The 22477-nt window shown below is 38.9% G+C and overlaps 1 protein-coding gene across 4 annotated transcripts in view; it reads right to left on the reverse strand.

The window, feature by feature from the left end:
• Positions 1 to 317: 317 nt before the first annotated feature.
• Positions 318 to 22477, reverse strand: part of LOC131438722 (uncharacterized) — a 265881-nt gene continuing 243721 nt past the window's right edge. For all 4 annotated transcript variants that reach the window (XM_058608933.1, XM_058608930.1, XM_058608931.1 and 1 more), the window contains one exon: positions 318 to 1870. In XM_058608933.1, coding sequence (XP_058464916.1) covers positions 674 to 1870 — 1197 coding nt within the window. In that variant the 3' untranslated portion in view covers positions 318 to 673. The remainder of the gene's footprint in view (positions 1871 to 22477) is intronic.

The following is a 22477-nucleotide window of genomic DNA, read 5'->3' on the forward strand; positions in this document are numbered from 1 at the left end:
AAAAAGGAAACTCGCAACGATTTCCCAGAGATAACTTGAGCTTCGGGAACAGATAATAGTTGGAGGAGGCCAAATCAGGTGAACAAGGCGGATGGGATGGGCAAGTAATTGGAAACTATACCGTTTATTTGAACAATGGTAGCGATCTACATGTGCTTCATGTAAGGCCCTTTAGGGCTCGACCATACCACAACAGGTCCTATTGCATTGAGCTGCCAGCCCAGGACACCATCCGGCACAGGTCATCGCAGGTTTTTAATGGTTGAATTTTGTTCTTTCATTTATTCCAATACGTTCGGATTGTGAAAAATATACACTTTTTTGATAAAACAAGTCATTCAACGATACTGCTTTAATTAAACACATTTTGTTTCGATAATAATTTTGCTCTACACCTCCAACGCCATACATTGGAAAAAATGTTCTGCAACCGGCAGAAGCTGCTGCTGCTGCTGTCACTGCTCGAATACTCCATCGTCTTCGTCTGTTTGTATGTACAGAATTACACATTATGTTCTACGTGTTTTTTTTCAGTTTTGAATTTCTGTTCTATTGCACCTCATGTTTCGCACATTTCGCTGTGATCTTCCTTCGATAAAATAAATTCACAGATAAATAAGCAAATATAGATACAGTAACTCACGGAAAAAAAGAACAAAATAATAAAAGTCGCTTAAGATTCTTCATCGACGAAATCTGCGGATGCCAAATCCCTGGGAGATCTACTAATGCTGTACTGCTGCTGTTCCGTAGTGTTGTTGATGGCCGTACCGGACGGCTCCTCTATACTACACGCACCACTACCGGGCTGCTGTCGGTCCGGCCCCCTCAGGACGGTGCTGGTGCTGGGATCTATACTACTAGCGACATCCACAGGACTCCTGTCGGATCTGATGCTGCTGTTGTTGTGACTGCTAGTGCTATCACTAGAATCGGGCATGCTGCTATCCAGCGATACGTTTTCAATGTTGTAGATTTTTTCCTGGCCGCTATCTGCCGCGGAAATACTGGCGGATACGGCGGATTGCTCCGGCTGCTGATGCTGCTGATGATGGGTAAGTACTGCTTCCGGAAAAATAAAGTTGTTCGCTTCGTAGTTCCGCTGATAGTTGGTCCGGGGGTCCACTGCCGATACGGTGGCGATGTTTTCCGCCGTCATGGGAGCTGGGCCCGCTCGGCCGGCCCCCGTCGGGTTAGTCACGGTGCCAGCCGGATCGTTGTTCGGCACTCCGGCCGGATGTATCCGGCCAATTATTCTTATGCCGATCTGACGATTTTGACCGGTTCCGAATCCGAACCAGAGACGCTGGGCGAATATGTTATTGTTCGGGATGTTCATGTTTCCCAACAGTTCCATACCGGCGGCAACATTGGTTCGTAAACTTTGCACCAAATTGTGCGCTATGTTGCGCACCGTAGCATTCACTCCGGTGTTGCCAAAAGCCGGCGGCGGAGCTGCATTGTTGTTGTCGTTATTGTTATTCCCATTCATTGCCAATATTCTGTAGTACCGCGGTATGCTGATCAGGATGTTGCGATTGTTGTTATTGTTATCGTTGTTCCGACGTTGAAACCACATGGCATTGATAATTCCGTCCAGTACGGTTGCTGCCAGTCGGTGGAGCGGTTGCTGTGGTGGTCTATTCTGACCTCGTGGTGGTGCTCCTCCCGGTGGGGCTTGCCCTTGCTGCTGTTGTTGTTGCTGTTGTTGCTGCTGCTGCTGTTGTTGTTGCTGTCTAGCCTGTTGAGTTGGTGGTTGATTTGGTGGCGGCACTTGGCCATCACGTGTTTGCAGAAGAATTTGCTGAAGCTGAGCCTGTTGAATTATGACCGGCAGTTCGTAGTGGTGGAAAAAGAAGATCATCGAATGCTGTTGGGAAAAACGAAAAGAAAAGGAATAAGTTCAGTAACATGCCGAAAAAAAATTGAAATTCTTCTACAGCCTAATAAACAAATTCGAATTCATCACATTTCTCGGAGAAATGTTGTTGTTGAAAAACTTAAACAAGAAAATCTGACATTCTCGTCATTCCCCGCATATTTTCATTAATCTTGTGCTTCACATACCGCCGCACGTAGTCTCTTGCCTCCTCCTCATGCCGAGAATGGTGGGGGATGGTGGAGGTTTGTAATTTCGTAATGGCCACCCATGGGCCAGGTTGGGAAATGAAATCCTATCGAAGAAAACGCACGCCCATGCAAATGACAGCTCTTTTGATGAGCAAAAAATTTACGTAACCAAAAACAAAATAATGTCACTCTCCGATGGGTTTCTTCCCAAAGTAGGCGAGAGAAAGCGAGAGAGAGAGAAACTGAGAGGGAGATCGAGGGCAGCATTGAGGGACTTCACGTTGGGGCAAAAGTTTTCCATTCCGTCGTTCGTTCGGTTGATTGTGTGATTCTGGGATTTACTTCACGTAATTGTCGCCCTTCCCATCCCCGCTCCGCATAACGAAGTTACGCCACAGAACCCTCAGACCACAGAAAAAAAACACACAGCAAAACCCGGAAAATATAATGAGAAAACGAAACTGCTCCTCGAAACTATACATACATAATAATCAATGGCATATCAGCGGCTTCCGGTGCGATCCCTCCTCTCCCATCCGGGTTTGCCTTGTCGGTCGTCAACCGGCGGTCCGGGGTGACGCAGATGCCACCGACAGTGTCACGTTGCTCGAAACTCGTCACCGCGAATCCGCTGCATATCGCTTGGTGTGGCGTTTCTGTCATCGCACATCGGAGTTATTTGAGACAAAATTTAAATTATATGCCAAACCCCGAAGCCGGGAGTGAGGAAGCATGATGCGGAGGAGAGGTTTGTAAGAAAACTGCAGTTCATAACAATTACCAGCATGATCACATCATCACCGTAGTCGCAGTCGTCGTCGTCGTCGTTGTTATCGTCGTTGTTACGGCCATCATCATCTCCGGCATCAGCCAGCCAGCTAGGCAGCAGGAAGGGGATTATAACGTACCCCCAGCTATTGATGAGTTTTCGAATTGAACTACATACGAGTCACTCGCTGCACCGGTGGAAGGGCAGTCACGTGAGCATTGCATAACAATTTCGTCCACGTGAGAACAGAGTTGCAACACGTGACGACTCATCCGATGGCAGTGATTGTATCCATTTTCAGATGGGGGACGCTTCATTATACTACACCTGAAGGCTAATGAGCATCGATGTTTGAACTCTTCTTGGGACATCCGAAACCACAGAAAGCTGATGTAGTTTGAAGAAGCTAATCGGCATCTGTGATGGTATGTCCATCCTTTTCGAATTTGTTCCGGTAGAGGGCAGCCTACACACTCTCGATTGGAGTTAGGGGCCTGGCTTTCGAGCATTTTGATGCGACAAGACCGGAATGAAGCCCTGCTGATATACGAAATTCTTTCAAAATCTTCTGTCATAAACTATCAAAATACAATGTGTTTACACGGAACCACCCGCGATCTCATTTAAACCAGAATATTCGTTTTTTTAATAACTATTTATTGGAATATGAGTTAAAATCAAATTATTAGGATTTAAATTGGGTGTTCAGCCACAAGTGGTGACTTTTCAGCCCTATTATATATATATATATATATATATATATATATATATATATATATATATATATATATATATATATATATATATATATATATATATATATATATATATATATATATATATATATATATATATATATATATATATATATATATATATATATATATATATATATATATATATATATATATATATATATATATATATATATATATATATATATGATTTGGTTATTACCATGAGGACATCATTTGCTTCCGCAATTCTGAGATTTTTGTGTAGGGAAAATTCCAAACCAACTTGTATTGTGTAATGGGGAAAAGGAACTTGTATACTAACTTACTAACTAATACAGATAGCGAATCGGTTCAATTGAAGATTGCATCGATTTTTGTCGGAATTTGCTTATAATATTATGTGACATTAAATCTAATGGTTCTATGCTTGTGAGTCTGTGTAACTCATTTGTACTAAACCAGGAAGGACGCTTCAAAATCATTTTCAGAATTTTATTCTGAATCCTTTGAAGCGTTTTCTTCCTGGTGGAACAACAACTTGACCAAATTGGTACTGCATAAAGAATGGCTGGTGTGAAAATTTGTTTATAAATTAACAATTTGTTTTTTAGACAAAGCTTAGAATTTCTGTTTATAAGAGGATATTAACATTTAATATATTTATTACACTTTGCCTGGATTCCTTCAATGTGATCCTTGAAAGTGAGTTTTTTGTCATACGTTAAACCTAAGTATTTAGCTTGATCAGATCATGTCAATTCCAAGCCATTCAATTTGAGAATGTGATTATTGTTTGGTTTAAGAAAAGAAGCTCTTATTATATTATATTATGAGGAAAGATAATTAATTGCGTTTTTGCTGCATTTGGTTTAATTTTCCATTTTGACAGATAATCACTGAAAATATTTAAACTTCTTTGTAGGCGACTGCAGTTCACTCTTAGATTCCTACCTGTGGCTAACAGACTTGTGTCGTCTCAGAATAGCGATTTCTGACAACCAACGGGTAGATTTGGAAGATCAGAAGTGAAAACATTATACAAGATTGGAGCTACGCTCGAACCCTGCGAAACACCTGCTCGTACGGGTAGTAATTCAGATTTTTAATTCTGATAGCTAACCTGAAGAGTACGATCAATTAAATAATTTTGAATCATTTTGATCAAATAAATAGGAAACTGGAAATCAGACATTTTTGCTATAAAACCTTTGTGAAAAACACTGTCGAATGCTTTTTCTATGTCTAGAAGAGCAACTCCAGTGGATAACCCAGAAGATTTATTTGCTTTTATCATGTTCGTTACTCTGACAAAATCCAAACTGCTTTGGTAAAAAAATTGAATTCTCATTAATATGAGACATCATTCTCAACAAGATAATTTTTTCAAAAAGTTTACTGATAGAAGAAAGTAAGCTAATAGGTCGATAACTTGATCAGTTTTTGCAATGACTGAGCGGAAATATATATTGGAGAAGCCAAGTGTAAGAAAAACTAACAGAAAAGATGAATTTTTGGAAAAAAATACCCTCAGAGACAGGAGTCGAACCTGCGTTCTTAACTTAGTCATAGTGGCTTTACGTCAAACTAAAAAAAAAATTATAAATCGATAACTCGATGTTTCTCCTGTGTTTTTATCAGGTTTGAGGATAGGAATTACTTTAGCGTTTTTCCATCTTTTTGGGAAGTAAGCTAATGAAAAACACTTGTTGAAACCAGGAGTCTCAAGGCAACATCGGGAAGATTTTTAATAAGAATATTAAAAATTCCATCATTACCAGGAGCCTTCATGTTTTTGAGTTTCCTAATAATTGATTTAATTTCATCAAAATTCGTCTCAATAATGTCATCAGTGAGACTTCATTTTCAATAACGTTCAAATTAAAATTGTGGACACTCTCGAATTGCTGAGCAAGTTTTTGAGCTTTTTCACCATTTGTAAGAAGTATTTGATTTCCTTCCTCGAGAGCAGGAATTGGTTTCTGAGGTTTCTTAAGAACCTTAGAAAGTTTCCAGAAAGGTTTAGAATATGGTTTAATTTGTTCAACTTCATTAGCGGAAATTTTCATTTCGCAAAAGAGTAAATCTTTGTTTAATTTCTTTTTGTAAATCCTTATTTATGTTTTTCATAGCAGGATCACGAGTACGTTGATATTGTCGTCGACGAACATTCTTCAACCGAAGAAGATTGAAGATTTTTTTTTTCATAAATACGTTTATTTCTTAAGGCAGTTTACATAAGTTTTTCTTCGCCGTAGCATCACTTTTACATAATATTCTTATCCTAATTTAATTCTAACATAGTCACAACGTTTTGAATTTATTAAAACATATTCTCTTATAGCTTAAATATCATCTTAGGTAACTCGTCATTAATTATGAAATCTACTCGGAAATATTATTTGAACCAAACGATTACCATCTATAAATTATAAAATAAGCTGTTTTTTTGACATTTTGTTGATAATTTCATAAACTGTTTCGAGTTTGTTTGTATCATTACATAATTTTTATTCTAATTTAGCTATTGGTTGAACTCATGGACGCAGCTGGGATCAGAGCTAAGTCTTAAAAGGGGCCTTTATTAAATTGAAACTCCAATTTTCTTTATGAAATGATAAATAAGTTTCATGTATGAAAGGTCACGACAAGCAAGAATGTCTCGAACTGGGATATTGGATAGTCTACCTTGGGTACGCAAAGAATTTATTAGTTGAGATCTGACATCACGATACTCCACGCATGTCCAAACGACATGATCAATATCCCGATAACCTTCTCCGCAAGCACAATGTTTAGTCTCGGAGAGCCCAATTCGAAGGAGATGTGCATCTAACGTGTAGTGATTGGACATGAGTCTGGACATCACACGAATGAAATCCCTACTCACATCCAGTCCCCTGAACCATGCCTTTGTCGATATATTCGGAATAATTGAGTGCATCCACCGACCCAGATCATCTCTATCCCAAGAAGCTTGCCAGCTGGCAAGTGTTCTTTGGCGAGACGAGCTATAGAATTCGTTGAAAGCAATCGGTCGTTCATAAATTTCACCCTCAATAGCACCACGTTTGGCTAAAATATCGGCTCTTTCATTGCCAGGAATGGAGCAATGAGCCGGGACCCAGACTATAGTGATTAGATAATTATTGTTCAATATGTCGTTCAGGCACTGTTTTATTTTGCCCAGGAAAAACGGTTCAGTCTTGCCAGTCATGTTTGAGCGAATGGCTTCAATTGCACTCAGACTATCTGTGAAGAGGAAATAATGGTTTGGAATTAATGTGACGATTACACTCAAACTATAATGAACTGCTGCTAGCTCTGCTATATAAACAGATGCAGGTTCTTGAAGCCTAAATGAGGCCGAAACATTATTGTTGAACATACCAAACCCTGTCGCTTCTTCAATTCGCGATCCATCCGTGTAAAACATTTTCTCAGAGTCAATATGCCTGAACTTACTTGAAAATATTTTTGGGATTTCCGTCGAGCATAGGTGATCCGGGATTCCACGCACTTCGCGCTGCATGGATGTGTCGAAAAATAAAGTTGAGTCAGGAACATTTAGGAGGCTGACATGGATAGGAATATATCTTGAAGGGTTGATTTCCTGTGACATATGGTTAAAATATACTGTCATGAATTTTGTTTGAGATCGAAGCTCGACTAGTCGTTCGAAATTATTAATTACCATGGGACTCAGCACCTCACATCTTATTAGCAGGCGTGATGAAAGCTCCCAAAATCGATCTTTTAATGGAAGAACTCCCGCCAGAACTTCAAGACTCATTGTATGTGTTGAATGCATGCAGCCTAAGGCAATTCGCAAACAACGGTACTGAATTCGCTCAAGTTTGATAATATGAGAGTTTGCAGCGGAACGAAAACAAACGCATCCATATTCCATCACTGAAAGTATCGTTGTTTGATACAATTTTATTAGATCTTGCGGATGAGCACCCCACCAAGATCCTGTTATTGTTCGAAGAAAATTTACTCTTTGTTGGCATTTCGTTATCAGATACCTAATGTGTCCTCCCCACTTGCATTTGGAATCGAACCACACCCCGAGGTATTTAAAAGTTAAAACCTGTTGGATCATTCTTCCCATCATATGGAGCTGAAGCTGCGCGGGATCATGCTTTCTTGAAAAGACGACTAACTCTGTTTTCTCCGCAGAGAATTCGATACCAAGATGAACAGCCCAAACGGACAAGTTATCTAAGGTATCTTGCAATGGTTTATGCAGATCAATAGCTTTGGGTCCAGTAACTGAAACCACGCCATCATCTGCCAATTGTCTTAGTATACATAGGGTTACTTGACAGCTGTCAATGTCATTCACTTAAAAATTATAAAGGAGCGGACTGAGGCATGAGCCTTGCGGGAGACCCATGTAGCTAATTCTGAATGTTGTCAAATCGCCATATGAAAAATGCATGCGTTTCTCTGACAAAAGGTTGTGCAAATAATTATTTATAACCGCTGGGAGTCCATGTTGGTGGAGCTTGTCTGAAAGAACATCAATGGAAACTGAATCAAATGCTCCTTTAATGTCTAAAAATACAGATGCCATTTGTTGCTTTTGAGCGAAGGCAATTTGGATGTCAGACGAAAGTAATGCAAGGCAATCATTCGTCCCTTTATTTCTACGGAAGCCAAACTGAGTATCTGACAACAAACCGTTCGTCTCGACCCAAGTGTCGAGACGTCGTAGAATAATTTTTTCGAACAATTTTCTGATGCAGGACAACATCGCAATGGGTCTATATGAGTTGTGATTGGAAGCTGGTTTCCCCGGCTTTTGAATGGCGATAACTTTCACTTGTCTCCAGTCAGGTGGAACAATATTTTGCTCAAGAAACTTGTTGAACAATTCCAACAAACGTCTTTTTGCGAGGTCGGGCAGATTCTTCACCAAGTTGAATTTAATTCTGTCCAACCCAGGAGCGTTATTGTTACAAGACAAGAGTGCTATAGAAAATTCCATCATTGAAAATGGGTTATTAATAAAACCATTATTTGGAGGAGATTCCCTTATAATGCTCTGCGTAGGAACAGAATCTGGGCAAACTTTCCTAGCAAAGTCAAATATCCATCGGTTCGAGTATTCATCACTCTCATTGCCCACGTTACGATTCCTCATTCGTCTGGCCGTGTTCCAAAGAGTGCTTATTGAGGTTTCTCTTGACAAACCTTCGACAAAATGTCTCCAATAGCTACATTTTTTGGCTCGAAGTATGCTCTTGTACTTGGTTTCTAAAGCCATAAGTTTTTCAAAATTCTGAGGAGTTCCTCCTCCCCGTTTTAGAAACGTCTTGCAAGCATTTTGTTTTGCGAGTTTAGCCTCTGAGCACTCTTTGTCCCACCAGGGGTTGGGAGGCCTTCTGTTAGTCGTTGGCCCAGGAAAGCGTTTAGTTTGGGATTGTTCTGCTGCCTCCAGAATCGAACAAATGAGGAAGTCATATTCTTCAAGTGGAGGGAGCTCTTCCATTGAATTCAAAATACTAGAGATTCTACTTTGGTATTTAATCCAGTCGATATTTTTTGTCAAATCATATGGAATACTAGCTGAATTAGCAATACATTTGTTACAGCTAATTGAGATGATGATTGGTAAATGATCGCTACCGTGTAAATCAGGAAATACTTTCCAGGTGCAATCTAGTCGAATTGAAGTCTAGCAAAGCGATAAATCAAATGCACTTGGACGTGCAGAAGGTCTTGTTACCCATATTTAATACCGTCATGCTAAAATTGTCACAAATGTTTTGTATTAAAGATGATCTGCTATCATTGTAAACGGAACCCCACATCATTCCGTGCGAATTTAAATCCCCCAGAATCAATCGTGGAGCAGGAAGGGCTTCAACCATTTCATTAAGCTGTCGCTGTCCAACTTGTGCTTTTGGAGGAATATAAACCGAAGCTATGCAAATATCTTTGCCTTTAATGTTTATTTGGCAAGCAACAACTTCTATACTAGAAGTTGAAGGGATGTTTAATCTATAAAAGAAATAGCATTTCTTAATTCCCAAAAGCACTCCACCATACGGAGAGTCTCTATCGAGACGTATAATGTTAAAATCATTAAAATTTAAAGCTATGTTTGAAGTAAGCCATGTTTCGCATAAAGCAAATACATCACATTTTTGGCTATGCAATAAAATTTTAAATGAATCAAGTTTTGGCATGATACTTCGACAATTCCACTGCAGGACAGTGATTGTATCATTTGCGACGGGTGATAAATTATCCATCAAAAGATACAAAACCTGAGACAATTGGCCATTGAGCTGATAACTGCTTCAAAAAATTTCTAGCTATTGGAAGGAATGCCATTATGAGGGTCTTTAAGGGTTCAGATATATTGAATGCTGAGAAAATCCATTCAACAATTTCCGAAAACTTCAGTAATCCTGTTGGTGGCTGTGAAATAGAGCCCACAGGATTATTACCTTTTTCTGTGCTAGATCCTGGATTGGTTTGTGAATTTGACAAACCAGGAGGCACAGTCTTTGGTTTTGACTTTTTTTGTTTAACACGGGGATCTTTTTTTGAAGATGAAATTTTAGGTGTCTTTTTTGGTAATTTGGAAGAAGACTTCTTTCTCTTAACTGACCCTTGGGTAGTGATAAACGAATTACCTTCACTATTTTCGTCAGAGTCAGAGTCCTCTGGTTCCTCTAGATTTGAAAACCCGTTTTCGGTTTCCAAAGGGGGGAAGATTGAAGATTGTCATCGATGATAGGAGAATTTAATTTAGTTCGAGCTTTGGGAACTGAAAGATTTCTAGCTTCGATAATATAATGATTCAAATTATCAATTGCTGTGTCGATGTCCCCTGAATTTTCTAAAATAGTTTCATGATCCACATGATTTTCAATGTGAGATCTGTAATCCAACCAATTAGCTCTATGATAGTTGAATATAGAACTAATTGGATTAATTATAGCTTCGTTGGAAAGTCTGAATGTTACAGGAAGATGATCTGAGTCAAAGTCGGCATGTGTAATCGGTTCACTACAAATGTGACTTTGATCCATTAGAACCAGATCAATTGTAGAAGGGTTTTTCAATAACTTTAGTATTGAAAGAAGGTAAAATTCGATGTTTAATTTGCCGTTGGACAAAAATGGCAACTCCACCACCCATTCCAGTAAACCTGTCAAATCGATGAACCACATAATGTGGGTTACTTTTCAATTTGACATTTGGTTTAAGAAAAGTTTCTGTCACAGTGGCAATATAAATTTTGTTAACTTTGAGAAAATTATAGAATTCATCTTCACTCGATTTCAAAGGTCGAGCATTCCAATTTAAAATATTCAAATAATTATTTAACATCACTGTTAAATTTTAAATTCATTATAATTTTATTTGCAAATTCCCATCCGATTTGAAATGCTCCAAAAAGTGATGAATTCGAATTCATTCGGATGATCGTTTGAAAAAGTTGCAGCTGCAAGGCGGCCCTGTGTTTTGATTATTTACATTAGAAGAAATAGGTGGTAGATTTCTACCTGTTACACTAGCGTAACTGACATTAGAAGAAGATGAAGACGAGCTCAATCTACCTGTCAATAAATTGTTTTCGTTAGAAGTTTTTTCGTTTTTCGTTTTTGTTTTAAATTCGAAGAAATAAGTGCCTTAGAAGAATTAGGCGTGGCATTTGTAACGGGTTTTTGATTTTCAGGTATGTTCTGTAAATTTAAGGTCGTTGATTTGACTTGTTCTCTAAGCGAACGAGCGTTTAAAATTTTTTCCCTGACAGGACATTTCAAATAATTGGATTTATGATTTCCATCACAATTTGAACATGAAAATTGATCAGTGGTTTCATTCATTGGACAAACGTCTTTCAAATGCGATTTAGCACAATTCAAGCACCGTATATCCATATGACAATTTTTGGTTCCATGGTCGAAGCCTTGGCAACGACGACATAGCGTTAAGTTTGCAATACGATTATGCCGTTTATAATGTTACCAATGAATTTTAATGTGGGAACCATGAGCCTTCAAGTTTCCTCATAACTGACTTAATTTCATCAAAATTCGTCTCAATAATGTCATCTTGTAATAACACTTGAGTTGAAATATGATCATATTTCAATGAGACTTCATTTTCGATAGAACTCACAACGTTCAAATTAAAATTGTGGACACTCTCGAACTGCTGAGCAAGTTCGGTTTTCGTTAAGAAAATAAAACAAATTACAATAAAATCAGGTGTTAGTAAGCTTGTTGAATTATATAACGTAGGAATGCGCATTTAACACTACATTGCCCAGGAAAGTCACAATATGTAAACAATGGAAGGATTGCTTAAAATTCTGTGAACTTTTTTAATTCTTTATTTAACGATATATGCACTTAGGCACACTGCACTAGCTTCTATTTATTCTGTAACAGTTTTTATTATTGACTTTCTCTCTTCCAATCATTTTGACTGCTTCAGAGCAATTTAGGTCTAAACTAAGTTTTGGGCCTTTTAGTGTTGTGCACACATCCAGGAAACAAGAACTACATGTATTTCGTGAAGAAATACTAGGTGTGATTGGATGAAATGGTCCACGTGAACCGTTCTCTTCCAGAAACACACATCTCACACTCATAGTTAGAAGGTGACATCTGTGTTCAAGTTGGAGAAATCTAAGTACATTCAAACCTTTCCCGATTAATCAGTTTCGCCGTCATTGCAATTTGTTAACATTACCGATACCGAGCCGGATCGGAAAAGGTTTGAAAGTTCCTAAACGGTTCATAAAATATCAATTTACTCCTATTCCTGATAACAATAGTCCTCCTGTTTGAATTAAATTCACCAGTCCGGGACGACTATTATATATTAATATTCATCCCAACTAGATCAAGATAATTCAAATTGATGACCAATTCCAGGCATAAGAATGCTCGAAACCACCTAATGACCTATTGTCAATTTCAAGCAGTATTAGTCCTGTCCACTCCGAGATCGATCCAGATAACATAACAATTTTCATCTTTTTACTTTTATAAGCGAACGATCGATCGATCTCGGTATGGTCCGACTTTGTCAATACGCGAAGTGTAAATTGACTCCCATCCCATCCGCCAAGCGGGGGTACGCGCCCTGTAGCTCATCATCCAAAGCCTAGGGTAATAGATATAAGATTACACTGAGGTCTTTTTTTATGCGGTTTTTTTTTACGCGACTTTTTTTATGCGAATTTTCAGAGTTATGCGGTTTTTTTTTATGCGAAGTTTCAGAGTTATGCGGTTTTTTTTTATGCGAATTTTCAGAGTTATGCGGTTTTTTTTTATGCGAATTTTCAGAGTTATGCGGTTTTTTTTATGCGGTTTTTTTTTATGCGGTACGTAAATTCGCATAAAAAAAGACCTCAGTGTACTTATAATAGGAAAATAACAATTATGAAGATGATGTAACAATATTTTAAGTGTTTTTCCGGATAGTGGTCAGCAAGTCATTTGAAATTTGAAGAGTAATATCTGAAGTGTTAAAATCAACCAGACGAAAGATAAATATCTAATGATTGTAGAAATAAGGAGTGTATCGACAAGTAGTTAGCAACATTCAAACAGTTATTACTCTGAAATGGCTTAATTTTTTGCAGCGTGTTTTGCGGTGACATGTTTGTTTACATGTCAATAACAGCTGCGCAATCGATTGGTTTCGGTACGGTTTATCGTTTCAATGATGAGTCGAATTGATCCGGAAACGCGAAAGAAAATTCAGCACACTTGGTGCTCAGAAAGTGGTGTCACGTACAACGAAATTGCAAAATGGGTGAGAGTGCACCACATTAGTGTCAAAAATATTATCGAGAAGTTCGGTAAGACCCTTTCCATGAAGGATTTGCCCCGATCCGGTAGGAAAACGGGTCCCAGCCAGCCCGACCGGGACTTAAAAGTGGTTGAGTACATCAGGAAAAACCCATCGGCGACGACGCGGGATTTGGCCAAGCAGTTCAACACCAGCATCGGGACGATTCAACGGATCAAAGTTCGGAACTCGCTGAAAACGTACAAGAAACAGAAAGGGCCGGAAAAGTCCCTGGTACAGCAAGTTCAGGCCAAAACAAGACGCGAAAACTGTATAACCGGATTCTACAGAATAAAGACGGATGCACCCTGATCGACGACGAAACCTACGCCAAGGAAGACTCTCGAGCGCTGCCCGGACCGCAATATTATACGAAATCGGTGTACCAGGACCTGGACGAAGCTGACACCACTGTGGCGATGGAAAAGTTTGAGCAGAAGGTGTTGGTCTGGCAAGCAATTTGTACCTGTGGTTTGCGGTCGTCGATTTTCTTCACGAAGGGCACAATTAACGCTAAGGTGTACGAGGAACAATGTTTGAAGAAGAGAATGCTGCCACTGCACAGAAAGCATAAGGCTCCTCCTCTCTTCTGGCCGGATTTGGTTTCAGCCCACTACGCCAACTCCGTTCTACAGTGGTTGTCAAAAAATAATGCACAATTCGTGGAAAAGGACATCAACCCAGCGAACTGCCCGGATCTTCGGCCAATTGAAAGGTATTGGGCAATTGTCAAGAGGCACTTTCGGAAGTAAGGTACAGTGTCCCAAAACATGCAGGAGTTGAAAAAAATCGACCACGTGGCTCGCTCAATTCATTTTGAGCATCGTATTTCTCTTGTACTCTCTCGTATATGAGCAACTGTAGCGGGTTGCCAGCATACATTTTATTATTTTGATGAGAAGTTTTATCACATAAATATATCGTATGGGTTGGACATTACATGGTTTCCAATGAACAATGGAAAAGTATTCAACATTCACAAAAATAGAATGTCTGTGAGTTTGGCAGCCTTGTCGAGCCAATTTTATTTCTCTCTCCTTTTTCAGAATGCTATCAGGAAACCAAAGCGAAAACAATGGCGAATGCATTGAAACTGACTTTGTTTCACAGAAAAATACAAGACTTTATTTTTATCGCGATAATCGCGATATGTTTTTATGTACTAATCGCATCTAAACTAAATTATCTAGACTTTGTCACGGTAGATTTATGATACAAGCCTTCAAAGCCGAGATATTCGAAGAACAAGTAGAGATATGCATTTCCGAGCGTTCCAATTTTCAGCAGTTCTTCAGTCAGAAAAAAATACAACACGACCGCTAAACTCAATGAATTATTCTGAAAATTTCACAGAATATTCTCAACTAATTTTCAAAGACATTGTCAGGTGGGTTTTTTCTACATTCTGCACCGTTTCCAAGAAAATAGAATAAAAACCTACCACTCTACGGTACTGTCCTCAGCCCTTAATATCAAATCCGTATCGTAATATGTACAAAGATATAATTGCATACATTTGGGATGTTGATGTTATTTCGTCGGTTAAAAATACAAATCAAGACAAACAATGTTCGGTGTTGGTTCCTAATCAAGATCAGTCTAAGCAGACTCTCGTGCAATTGCGGATTCAAACGTGTGACGATTGATTGAACTGTTTGATGGTAGATCATTAGAAATTTTGGTAGCCTTGTTCCACATCAATGGCTCGAACAACCGCATGGGCCTGATCCTTGTAGTTTTTGTAGATAATTGCTTGGCATTTAGCATTTAAATATGATATCGGTCATATGGCCCCACAAAAACTAATCAGGTGGCGTCAAATCACACGAACGCGGAGGCCAATTTAACGGTCCATTTCTTGAAATAATGTTGTCGTTGAAATGTTCTCGATTGTTTCGACCGCAGTATGACAAGTGGCACCATCATGTTGAAACCACATTTGGTAACAAAAATTCATTGATCATGGTTTTGTGTCGATTTCCATTTGGAGTAACGTGTCGTCCTTCCTCGTTTTTAAAGAAATAAGGATCGATCAACGTTATTTTACGTCTCGTCTTTGACTCATCAGTGCGTAGCAGCTTATTCGGGGGTTAAAAAATAAGCTTTTTTCCCCTTAAAATTATCAAAATTTTTACGGTTAAATAACCGCAATCTGTTTCGTCCGAGACATCAGTTCGGACATTACACTTTGGTGTAATAGCAAAAAGTGTTTTGCAAATATCATTAACTTTACGTGTCTGTCTAGCAGTTTATGTTGAGCCGCCAGATCGCGCTAGCAGCTTAACATAAGCTGCTACGCACTGATGAGTCAAATACGAAACGTAAAATAACTTTGAAAATGGGTATGTGCACTTTGCATAAATCTGGGGGTTAAAATATAAGCTTTTTTTCCCCATTCAAATTATCAAGGATCGATGATTCCACCAACCCATAGACCACAGGAAACAGTACATTTATCGGGTTGCATCGGTAATTCTTGAACGGCGTGTGGAATATCTTTGCTCCAAATACGGCAATTTTGCTTGTTGACGTATCCATTCAACCAAAAAAATGCGCCTCATAACTGAAGAGAATTTTGCATTATTTCAATTGAACACTGATTTCGAAAACAAATTTCCACGATTTGGAAACGTTGTTCTGGAGTTAACCTATCTGTGATGATTTGACAAACAATATTGAGTAGAGACGTCACGTAACGCTGTCAAAACAACTTTCAGACAATCCCTATTTGATGTATGATTCGATAAGCCGGGAAGTGAAATAAATAACTCTCTTCGAACTCAAGATCATTTTGCCACAAAAAAATAAAATACTGCCAGACGAGGGATGCATACGGGTTGGTAACCCTGTATGACAAGCAATTTGCAGTTGCAGAAGGAAGATTCAAGTTTTCGTTTCGTTCGAAGGTCTACACAGCCTGTAAAAAACGCATTCCACTATTCGTCAAGGTACACAACAGTCCTTTAAAATCGCGATTAACTGGGTCGAAAAAAAAAAGAAGAAGAAGTTACGCAGAATGCGTCACCAATTAATAGGTGACGGAATAAAATGCTCGCTGAAAATGACTTTGTTCCTCATTTTTTTTTGCTTAAAAAATGATGTAAAGTAAGAAAAAAAATACCGTAATAATTTCAAATAATAATTGTAGATATTTCCAATTCATCTTAACGAACGCATTAACTAAGATGATACGAAAAATCTTTGCAATCTGTTAAGGTCTTCTTCCCCCCTTTTTTTTGCACGGACGAGACGGACTTGCGGTTCCTGGCAGTGTACGTCATAGCAATTTCTGGAATTCGATTAAACTAAGCCAACGCTCTCGCGTTTTTCTTCTTTGTTTTTTCTGCTGCAATTATGAGCTTGCAGCGTAGATCGTTCGCGCTCAGCACAACGTTCCTTAGGAGGCTGTCGGTAGCCACCAGGGACATACCGATAGACGCTGGGCTGCTGTCTACTACAACAGCACCGCTTCAAGCAATTCTTTCTATCAGATACATTTAGCTTATTAGCACCTGATGATGTATTGTTTTATAATTGGAAAGTGCTGCTTCATAATTTATAAACAACATTATCCTCCGATTACATTTTCTCCCGTTGTTCGTGTTGGCCTGTCTGAAAACTCTTATTGGCTCGGAAGGTGGTTTCCGCAAACTTCATCCAGTGCCAGGGCCCGCGGATTCGCTCCTCCTCGGTCGTAAGCGAACAAAAAAAAAATGCTAGAAGATAATATTGACGAACTTCCACTCTTATTTTATTCGCTTATTGTTTGATTAATGATGAAACTTTAGCCATCCATTCAACTCGTTGGATTTTCCAGCGACCTGTCCCCCAGCAATTGTTCTCACGCTTTTTTTCACGCAGATTCCGATGCAATGACTCGTAGAAGCTGAATATTGTTTTTCACCCCGGTGTATACTTTAAGTGTAATTTTACCAACCATCTCTTGTTGATGGCTAATTGGATTAGGAAAGAAATTTTTCACTCGGGAAACGGTCGAGAATCGCCACTGTCAGATACAGTGAAGTGAACGTTCGACGAATCCCGGGTACAACCGTGATGGAAATATGAACAAATAACAGTGTGTTGTTGATGACCTTGGCAACAGTCGGTTCGTAAAGCGCAACTGAAACGTAACGAAAAGTTAACGTGAAATTTCTCGCATTCGAACTTTTGAATGATCCTTGAATTATCTTAAAAGCCTGATTTATCTTCATCCACAGGCAGCACAGTCGTCGTCTAATTCTTCCATCAAGTCGAACTTCAAGTGTGCGAAATACAAAAGTTTTGCACTTCTTTGATCGATATCAAACACCGAACTTTCGGTCCTGAAGTTGGGCTGAACGAAACGCATGTGGAAGCGTCGTCGGACGTCCGTCCGTCCGTCCGGTAGGCGTAGAAACTTTTGCAACTTTAATATTTGATTGCACTTTGATCGTTTTCGGTTACGCCGTGCCAGATTCGAACTAACTAGACAAAGAAGCACTCCTTTTAATTAGGGACCACTTCGGTCGTTACTGACAGTTACAGGGTTTGAAGGAGGGGCGGGGGATACTGAATGACTGACGTACTCGTCCCGAGGCGAATTTTCACCGTCCGTATATCGGAGAAAGTTTAGCCGCTGTAAGCGAATTAGCTCTGATGTTTTTTTTTTTGGTGGCTCGAGCCTTGGATGGGCTGTTGAAACTCTTTAAATAATTAACACAGCAGCCGTCATTCCCGGACAGGCGTTGGTGAAAGGGGTGGGACAAATTTGACTTACTTTCTGTCGGTGATTGTTTCGAGATCAAAACTACTTCAGTCGATTTCGATCTCTTTAATTCGGTCGTTGTGATTGAATGATGAACGCCTGGGCAATTCCTGAAATTAACAGCAGAAAGGATCGGTTTTCTGCTATTCGAATGAAACTTTATACACTTTTTCTGATTCTTTTTCACTGATAGAAAAGCCGATTTGACTCAAGTCTAACTCATTAAAATATATATTTGTAACTCAAAAGCCGTAACTTGTACAAAAATGGTGTCCAAAGAGAAGTTGTAGGAAATCATTGGGACACTCTAAACAAATGATACAGGATTAGAAAACTAAATGAAAAAAAAAATAAAGAAACGCATCTGTATTTTTATTCAGATTCAACTTCCGGTTCCAGGGTAGGAGGTACTGGATTTTTTGAGTGAAAATGTAATTTTCAAGAACATTATTTTCTTAAGTAACAATATGATTAGCAAGGGATTCTTCAAATGGGCTAATAAAGTTCTCTAGTTTGCAAATCATGATAGTTTATGACCAAACAAACTCATATCAAATTTTCATTATTTAAAAAAATGAAACTGACGGTCCCATGTGATATCCGACTAGTCCGACTTCCGGTTCTCGAATTACAAGGTGATAAGTTTTTAAATTTCAAACCATCATAGAAAAAGACGAAACAAACAAACCGTGAACATTTTTAGTTGTTGGGAACAAAATCTTTTACAATTTGTAGGACATTAATCAACGGCCATCCAAACTATTTTAAATTATCCTGAACCCGTCACTTAAATCAGAGGTGCCGAAAACTTAGAAGTTCATTTAAATAAATTTAATTTGAATAATAAACGGTTTCACCTTTCTTTCAATTATGAAGGTTTTAACCTTAAAGTCATTCGCCTCTTCGGGCCAGAAAAGATTTCTGACCCTATGTGCGGGGTTGGGGATCGAACCCAGGTGGGCTAAACTAACAATCTATGGCTCAAGTGACGGTGATGATCTCTAACATTCGAAGCATTCCGTACTGAACTCATGTCCAATCACTACACGTTCGATGCACATCTCCTTCGAATCGGACTTTCCGAGACTAATCATTGTGCTTGTGGAGAAGGTTATCGCGATATTGATCATGCCGTTTGGACATGCGTGGAGTATCGTGATGTCAGATCTCAACTAATAAATTCCTTGCGTACCCAAGGTAGACTAGCCAATGTCCCAGTTCGTGACATTCTTGCTTGTCGTGACCTTCCTTACATGAAACTTCTTTATCATTTCATAAAGTCCATTGGAGTTCCAATTTAAATTTTATTTTATGTTAGACTGTTTTCTCTTTGGGACATAGTTGCGCGAATATAAGAATCGTTGACGCTTGAGGGAAGATCATGCACACGCACTTCTATAGCACTATCTTCCATATATACTGGAATGTTGCACTTGATATTTTCATGCTCCACATAGTGCACATTATTATTGTCTTTAGCGAATTGAATTGCATCCAACTCTTTATAGAACTGGATATAAACAACATTATTGGTCTTATTGCATTGAAGTAAATGCACATGTTTAATGTCAAGATGCATTTGCTCCTTAAGCAAACCTTCAGGTTCTCATATCGAAGGTCGAATTTTGCGGTGTCTGAAGTCAACAATAATTGTATTCTTTCGTACCGACGGTAGCTTTTGTTCGTTCGGTTCACTCATTTCGAGATCGTTCTATTGTTCACTACACAATACTGTACTTGGTTTCTTCTGTCCCGAACGTAAGCGGTTTTGGTTTATCGACTGAATTGGTTGAGATGTGAAACCGAACAGCAAATTGGACTAGTTTTGAACCCAATTTAAAATTCCTTATGACGTTTTCTAAATCGTTCATCTAAACCAGGTTTTAATCTTTTGAAACCCTTATCAATCTGTAATCCTGGAACCGGAAGTCAGATCCGGATAAAAACTAGCTTATCTATATGACTCTATAAGACCTTTTATTTGAGCCTAAGCTGGTGAAAATCAGTTCAGCCATCTCTGAGACAAATGAGTGAATTCCATTTTAGAATATGTGCTCCGGAATACTTCCAGAACCAGAATCTATGATTGGTGATCGGAATAGCCAACGTGAGTTCTAATAGTCAATAACTAACATGATTTCTGTATCGAATTAATTTTTAGCACAAGTAAGAAGATTGTGTCCGACCTTTGCACCGTTGCTTTAAGCAACGGTTTCAAACTTTAAGCACTTCCGCAAATTCCGGAACTGGAGGTACAATTTTGATTAAATTTGGAATATGTTTCAAGTTTCACACAACCTTCATTCGTTTCTTTTTCTACCGAAGCTCGGTTTAACCACCGTCAGTTTAACAGCAACAAAATAGCTCTTACAATTGAAAAAGAGAGCGGCCTTCAAGTGAGCTTCACGTAATCATTCGAATTGCTACGAATGGGATGAAAGGTAAACCAGTCATGCTAACTGAAATATCAATTACAAATTAAACATAAATTAATTGTTCCTTCTTTCAGTTTCCATTTTTAATATTTCGAAACACATCTCAATACATTTCAAACAGTCGAAATTATCGATTTCAATTTTCTGGTGATAATTGAAAACTCAAATGAGAACCGCGACCCTCTATCATTCACACTTGCTCACTACCCACAGTGAAGACAATGAAACCGATAGACTATTTGGCACTACAAAATAAGCAAGCAAAACTTCAAGTGACTCGTTACGGTTATTCAATTGAGGATGCATTCTGGGAGCTTCGGCAATCGGAGTGAGATCCATTTTAAAAGTGTTTGACAATTATTTCTTGTACTTACAGATACGAACATTGAAATTAGTAAGGTTCACAAATTGTAGAAATGTTTAAAAGCAATGTTTAGAAAATTGCTGCTCTTTATATAGTTTTCCTGCGAAAAAAAAACATAAAGTTTTACAACAATTACACTGTACTTCCGGAACCGGAAATCTTGAAGCCTTACGAACTTTCATTTGAATTTGAGTTAGCGAAAATCGGTTTAGCTATCTTCGAGAGTCTCGGTTTTCACAGTGATTGCATAAAGCTTGCTTCAAATAGAATTGGAACAAAGACAATTGCCTGTATTTCAGTTATTTATTATTGTATTCAAGATCTTTTTTTATACAAATGTAGCGTTTTCTTCATACTTTTAAGAAAAAATACGGATAAAATTATTCGTCACGGTTTTGAAGGAATTCTCGAATTTTTCCTGTAACACGGCTCAGTAGGCGGCGCACACCTTCTTCGTCCATCGTTTTAGCTATCTTAATCCACCAGGTCGTCATCTGATTGATGTCTTTGACAGCGTTTCCTTTTGCCTTGAGTCTCCTCTTCATGATTGCCCAGTATTTCTCAATAGAGCGGAACTGGGGGCAGTTGAGTGGGTTAAGGTTTTTCGGAACAAACTGGACCACTTTCTCTGCATACCATTCTTAAACGGCTTTGCTGTAATGACAGCTTGCCAAATCTGGCCAAAACATTACAGGATGGTCGTGGGATCGAATGAACAGCAAAATTCGTTTTTGGAGACACTCTTTTTGGTATAGTTCCGATGTCATTGTCTTATTTGTAACGAAAACTTTCGTTTTTTTGCCGCAGCTGCAAATGCCCGGCCAAATCATAAATTTTCTTGCAAATTTGTCGGCAAAAACAAATTTAAATTTGGCTGGAACATCCCCCCGAGCCGTCGCCAAGTAAAATTTTTGACCTGGCATTTGACCGAAGTCAGCCTTGACATAGGTTTCATCGTACATCAGAAGACACCCGTCGAATTTGGTCAGCACCTGGTCATATAGTTTCCGAGCACGAATTTTGACCACACTATTCTGTTTGATGGTCCGATTTGGCTGTTTGCTAGCTCGATACGACTTGATTCCTTCCCGGAGTCGAGTTCTCCTCACGGTACTATGGGCAGCACCGAATTTTCTAGCCAAATCACGGTCCGACAGATTAGGATTCCTCTTAATCGTCTTCAAAATCTTACCACGCAATTTCCGGTCGTCAGTTCGACTCCGACGATCGGCTTGAGGCTTCCGAACCGTCGTCAATGTTTTCTTATACCGTTTGATAACGCGCCATACGGTATTTCTGGGCAATTTCAGCTGTTTAGCTAGCCTAGATGCAGACCACAATGGATTTTCCAAATAACTGTGCACAATTTTTTTTCCTTCTTTTGGCTTCCATGTTGATTGTTTACAAAGTACAGTCGATTTTCGGAATGTCACAAATCATACGTGAAGCTGACAAAATTCCCGACACGTGGCCACCAAGAGCTTCCAAATCCGTCCACCAGGAGCGCCACAATATGAGCAAAAGTTTGTT

The sequence above is a fragment of the Malaya genurostris genome, chromosome 3, assembly GCF_030247185.1.
Source record: "Malaya genurostris strain Urasoe2022 chromosome 3, Malgen_1.1, whole genome shotgun sequence".
Classification (NCBI taxonomy): domain Eukaryota; kingdom Metazoa; phylum Arthropoda; class Insecta; order Diptera; family Culicidae; genus Malaya; species Malaya genurostris.